Source organism: the organism of the source record quoted next, unplaced genomic scaffold (genome assembly GCF_019419815.1).
Source record: "Pyrus x bretschneideri cultivar Hongxiangsu unplaced genomic scaffold, Pyrus_bretschneideri_v1 Contig25, whole genome shotgun sequence".
In the NCBI taxonomy this organism is placed as follows: Eukaryota; Viridiplantae; Streptophyta; class Magnoliopsida; order Rosales; family Rosaceae; genus Pyrus; species Pyrus x bretschneideri.
Genome location: NW_025999557.1, coordinates 1,090,549 through 1,096,626, shown reverse-complemented (window position 1 = coordinate 1,096,626; position 6,078 = coordinate 1,090,549). Strand labels below are relative to the sequence as shown.

The 6,078-nt window shown below is 36.8% G+C and overlaps 1 protein-coding gene across 1 annotated transcript; it reads left to right on the top strand.

Annotated features, from left to right (window-relative positions):
- The first annotated feature begins 251 nt into the window (after positions 1 to 251).
- On the top strand, positions 252 to 4,865 carry LOC103932854 (3-hydroxybutyryl-CoA dehydrogenase). The gene is made up of 4 exons (XM_009342508.3): positions 252 to 467; positions 1,796 to 2,017; positions 2,211 to 2,323; positions 2,480 to 4,865. Exons 1-4 carry the CDS (start codon positions 273 to 275, stop codon positions 2,847 to 2,849), a joined length of 900 nt encoding a protein of 299 aa, XP_009340783.1. The 5' UTR covers positions 252 to 272; the 3' UTR covers positions 2,850 to 4,865.
- The last annotated feature ends 1,213 nt before the right edge of the window (positions 4,866 to 6,078 follow it).

The following is a 6,078-nucleotide window of genomic DNA, read 5'->3' as shown; positions in this document are numbered from 1 at the left end:
TTCTTAAAAAATAATTTTTGTCAGTCAAAATTTGAAAAGTAAACACAAAAAATAAGACTAGGTGTGAAGGCCCAAGGCCCAGATATTAGGGCTTTGTTCCGTCTGGACAACCCGTTTTACAATCGAGTGTTTGACTATGAGACCAACAAGAAAGATACTACTAGCACGCACTTATCCAGCGCGTGAGGGACACCGCAAGGCCTATCCACTCGTCCCCTGTCGAACCCATTTGTACGGCGCAGTGACATTGCAGAGAGTTCAGCGTTGAGTTCATGGCGGAGATCAAGAAATTTAAGACAATCGGAGTGGTGGGCAGCGGCCAAATGGGCTCAGGAATAGCCCAACTGGCCGCCACGTATGGCTTTGACGTTTGGCTCCTTGACACCGACCCGGACGCTCTCTCAAGAGCCACCAAGTCCATCTCTAGCTCCATCCAGCGCCTAGTTTCCAAAGGGCAGCTCAGCCAGGTTGCTCTCTCTCTCTCTCTCTCTCTCTCTCTCTCTCTCTCTCTCTCTCTCTACTTTCTAATTTGGTTAGCAATAAATATGATAAGAGGGAAGAAAATGGAACAAAAAGATTGAATTTTTTGGTTCTTTATGTTGATGTGGATATTTGTACTTTGTTGAAAACTGGATAATCATATGCATTAAACGAACTCTAGTTGCAAGCTAATTGAGTGATTAAATTTAATAGTTGGTGGGGTTGGTGGAGGTTGTTGGGATGCACTCTAAGGAGTTCCTTTGATGCCCGCCGTCGTCGTTTGTGTGGTGGCTCGATGTAGACTTTACTGTGCTTACTATGGCTTGTTGTACTATTGTTCTGATTAATGTGTGGTGAGAATTGTAGTTCTGGTTAATGAGGGTGCAACACAACTTAAGATTTTCAGTCTTGCGCCGCATGAGTAGAGTTTGTTTGAGTTAAAATGGTAATTTGGTATTATATTCACCACTGCTTCTGGTTGTTTGAGCCTTTTCCAATTATGAATTAACCTTGAATTTAAAGTTTGTAACATGCTATATTTGGTGATTTCTTCTCATTGATCATTAATTTCATCTCGTTTACCGGTTGATGGTGCTGCCTTCTTCAAGCCAATCAATCTTTGTTTTATGTAACTTTGTAGAAACCCTACTTGCCCTTTTCAGGGCTTTAACAAAGTAGATTATATATGCTTGGAACTGCTTCTTAGCAGTATAATTCCAGCTGCTCTTAAGCTTTAGTTTTACGACAGACTTACGGAGTTATTGGTGAAGAAAAACTATGGTTACATTCAATATTTTGCTCACAATACATGTATAGAATTAAAGGAAACCATACACATGTTAACATGAATACACTCGCAATGGAGGGCCGTACCACGAGAATGGTTTTTCTTTTGAGATACCTTTATATTTTAATGGTACACTACATCCTGCATAGCCACTTGGAAAGGATATCTTAGTATTTATCTTTGAGGTAAAACTAAGATGGTGATGACGGCAAATTTATGCAGTTGAGCTTGGAAAGCTCTTGGCACACTACTAATTCAAAGTAAAAACCACTAATTGGAACCATTTTGGGGGGAAAATTCAAAGTTTCCATTATATTAATTAGAGGTTATTTCCCTAATCGGAGTTGGAGGGTTTACACCCATCTCCTTCCAAACTCAGAATTGATAAAATGTGAGAACATAAATTTTCTTCTTGTTTAAGGTTTCGTTGGTTTCTGTACCCTGTTTCCTCCTGGGTTGTGGATTCATGCAAGTTATGCCTGTTCAATTATTGATGTTTTGACAAAAAATTTGTTTTCCTTTTAACAGGATGTAAGAAAAGATGCTTTAGAGCGTCTACAATGTACCTCAAATGTTGAAAATCTTTGTTCGGCAGATATTATTATTGAAGCTATTGTGGAATCTGAAGATGTGAAGAAAAAGTTATTTCTTCAACTAGATAAGATTGCAAAACGTTCGGCCATACTGGCTTCTAATACAAGTTCCATCTCCATTACTCGTCTTGCATCAGCAACTAGCAGACCACACCAGGTTATGCTTCTTCTTCTTATTCTGAGATTATGCTTATTATATGTTCAGAGAATGATGTTTGAAATGAGAACAAGTTGTGAAAGTTTTGTTCTTTTTAGTTCTTTGTTTTCTAATTTCTCGTGTTGATTAACTATCAACCAAAATACGTGACGTTAGGAATCTGATTGTGTCAAATTAACACTGTGATCTGCAGGTGATTGGCATGCATTTTATGAATCCTCCTCCTTTAATGAAACTTGTTGAGATTGTGCGAGGAGCAGACACATCAGATGAGACATTTGATGTCACAAAAGCCTTGGCAGAGAGGTTAATGGCTTGGATACGTTGAATTGCTTAATGAATGAAATCTTCCTTTTGTTTCCCGGCGTATTCCTTTCACAATTATACAAAGTTACATTTCCCACTCATATGCCCAAATAAATCCTCTGCCATTTCTTTAACTGTTGACTGTTGATTTTGCAGGTTTGGCAAGACCGTAATATGCTCTCGAGATTATGCTGGGTTTGTTGTGAACAGGATCCTAATGCCGATGATAAATGAAGCATTTTATGCACTTTACACAGGTGTGGCGACAAAAGAAGACATTGATGCAGGAATGAAGCTGGGAACAAACCATCCAATGGGTCCTCTTGAGCTTGCAGATTTTATTGGATTGGATATCTGCTTATCTATTCTGAGAGTTCTTCATGTTGGCCTCGGGGACAATAAATATGCTCCGTGCCCCATTCTTGTACAGTACGTTGATGCAGGTCGCCTTGGAAGAAAACGAGGTATTGGGGTATACGACTACCGTCAAACGCCTGAATCAGTAAAACCTTCATCTAAACTTTGAACCTGTGGCGTTTCGAGGATAGCTTACTGCAGAAAGAGATCATCTCCGGATCTCTTCCACCAAGGCCACCAGATCAAATGATCCGGGCCTTTCAAATTTCATTTAACGGCCCACCTGTTTTGACCTCTTAAAAGCTGTGATAATATTTGGCTGTTGGTTGAAATTTTGAAGGTCCAAATTACTTGATCCGATGGCTTTGGTGAAAAAGATCCAGATCTCTCCGCTTACTGCCATCATCTATACAGTAGTTGTGGATTGTTTTACATTTTTCTAATAATGATTGAAAAGTAGTACCTTATTTTTTCAATCAAAACATAAACCGCATGTAATTCCCTGGATTACTGAATTTTGCTTCTCGTTTGTTTTAATTGTTTTGAACTTTTTGTGAAGTGTAAAAGTAACAATGATAGGTAATGTGCACTCTATTTTAACTCGACAATGTACTGCAAAAGAAGGTAAAATCCGTCAGTACATTGTTGTTGTTGTTGCAAATCGCACGAAACTTGTAACTGAAATGGTTAATCGCATTTACTCATGCACCCGTAGTTCAACTTTGGATTCATTATGCTCTAACACCAATGGAGAATAGTTCTTTCCCCAAGTAGGTTGAAACTCACATGAATCCCTCACTTTTTACCTGGAAGCAGTGGAGCCAAATGGGCGATATTGTCGAACAAAATATGATAACGCTATGGCTATAGGCTAGCTTGCATTATTTGTTTGTCAAACATCATTAGTTGTTGATTAACATTAGCAAATAATTAGTGATGTAAAACATGTTTGCATTTAGTGCTTGCCAGCTCACTGATGGACTGGGCTCAGGTATCACTTAGTGTGTGAAAAAGAAAACAAGAGTTAGTTGCTCTTGCTCATTATGTATGGTACATCATGACCCCACAAGGGAAAGCCTTTTCATAGAAGGGGAATGTTACTAACTTTTTCACTTGCATTTTTTCGTTTAACTATTTTCATTCCTTTTTTATTCTGCAATGTTATTTGATAATTCGAACTGTTATGATTTCTAGGCTACAACTACAAAATCAATTATGCAAATAACCAACCAAATGAAATCGTTTAATTGTTCAAATAAAGTTGTCAAAATTTCAGTGTTGCAGTGAGAAACATAATTTGTCTATTTATTGAATTTAGTTAAACTCTTGCATATATGTATTTTAAAGAACGTCTTAAAAAATAGACGGTTCAAATCGTCGTGCAATATTACAAGATGAAAAAGAGATTCGAGAAAGTAAAATAAAAAGGTATAAGAAAATTGCAAACATTTTTTTTTTTTGAAGAATTACCTTCATTTGGTGATCATGGCTATTTGGCGAGCCCCACTGACTCACTGAGCCCTAGCCCCAGTCCCATTCCGAAGCTGGCATTATTAGGCAGACATCACCTTTATTGCCGCTTGAGAGTGATAGAAGTGGAATCCAACTGTTGTATTTTCTCCTCTTTTTTATTTTTTTAATTTCTGCAAACCCCACAGGTTTAATAATTAGATAAGAAAGGAGATAGAAATGCAAGGCAAAGCTCAAGTACTTTTGCTACACATAAAGTTCTGAGGAAAATTTGAGAGCAGAGAATTATTAGGTGAAAGAAAAGCTATGAAGTTCTTGTTCCAGTGTCCATGCTGTTCTTGTTTCTGCTTCATGAAGCCGAAGAAGGGCAAAGCGAGGGTGAAGGCGGCGGCAACGGAAGTGGCCAAGGAAGAGAAGAAGGTTGAAGCAAAAGAAGAGAAGAAGGTTGAGTCCAAGGAAGAGAAGAAAGAATGACAACAATGCAGCTACCTACAACATCAGATCATATATGCCTATCAAACATGTATTTTGATTGTTGATTGTTAAACCCTTCTTTAGTTCTTCAAGTTCGATTTATATTAAGTGTGTACGACCATGAATGAGTTTGATATGCTAATAAGCTTGCATGCATTTTCGTGTTCCGATTCTAATGTGGGATGCTGCATTTTGTTGTAATATTTGAGAGATGGGGTTTCAAAGCAAATTTCCAGTAGTACTCTCTGGTGCTTTCAATTATACATGTTTTCTTTCAAATTATTGCAGATTTAAGGCTTAAGGCAATAAGTACTTGCATAATTAGCGCATTCATCGTAGTAGAAGCTCCAGCTCCGTGTCAAAGTCACGGTTATCACTATCATCAATACTATATCTAACCTGATTAACGGATCACCAGATCTGTTTCTAAAGATTGTTCAGAGTGATTATAATTTGCTTATAACAGTGTACATGAACTAAATAATTCTTTGGTTTAATGCAGAATATGCAGATTCCACAATGATGTAAAATAATAACCAAATTCAAACAGTCCCTGCCTTATAACCAAATTAATAGAGAGCTCTCATGTTCGACTCCGTTAATGACGAGTTGGATACCTGCTATTATGGCTGGTCTATGAACCAGCTGGGTTTTAAATGGATCTGGAAAGAGTATAAAATCCATTGTATCAGTAAAAACAGTGATTAAGCCCTCCTTATTTGGTATCTTTATTACAACAATATCGAGAGGGATTTGCATTAAGTCACATATTGAACCAACTGTAATTAGGTATCAAATTCACCATCTACAAATTAAAGTTGGACAAACTTAAAACAATATTACTTGATCAGATTGTTAATGAGTTTTTTTGTTTAAATAAATCAAAGCATAATTAAGTGAAAGAAACATAAATGTATGCAGAGGAGAAACAGAATTCAGTACCTATAATAAAAAAAATAACAAACGAATAAGTGATGGAAGCAAAATTGATCTCAACCACTATATAAAAATATCAACACTCTCTCTAGTCAAATTTCCATTATTTTAATGGGAGAATATAAGTTTACAAAGGCAAAGGATACGTTTCTATATTGAATTGTTTTCTTATCGAAAAAGAGTCCTTCAATTAGAAAGGCAAAGGATACTTCAATTAGAATGAGTGACATGTTAGCATACAGACTGTTATCTTGTATGTAAGCTTCAAATCAACAATCAATGGAGCCAGAGATTAAAGATTTAAAAGAGAGAGAAAAAGTTTTAGAGAGAGAAAGAGCTAGAGCTTTTAAGAAGAAGCAAAATGAGATGATTCATTTCATTCACATGCACACAGTGCACATGTAACCATTGGGAATAAAATGTTCCTTCAATACATCATTCAAATTTAGCCCTTAATTCATTTATCCTATAAGGTAATGACACATGGCATAAACTATCACTTACCCTAAGATTACATC

Coding starts and splice junctions, on each gene's coding strand:
- LOC103932854 (XM_009342508.3), top strand. CDS start 273: ATGGCGGAGATCAAGAAATTTAAGACAATCGGAGTGGTGGGCAGCGGC. Junction 2,018..2,210: donor CAACTAGCAGACCACACCAG/GTTATGCTTCTT, acceptor TGTGATCTGCAG/GTGATTGGCATGCATTTTAT. Junction 2,324..2,479: donor ACAAAAGCCTTGGCAGAGAG/GTTAATGGCTTG, acceptor TTGATTTTGCAG/GTTTGGCAAGACCGTAATAT.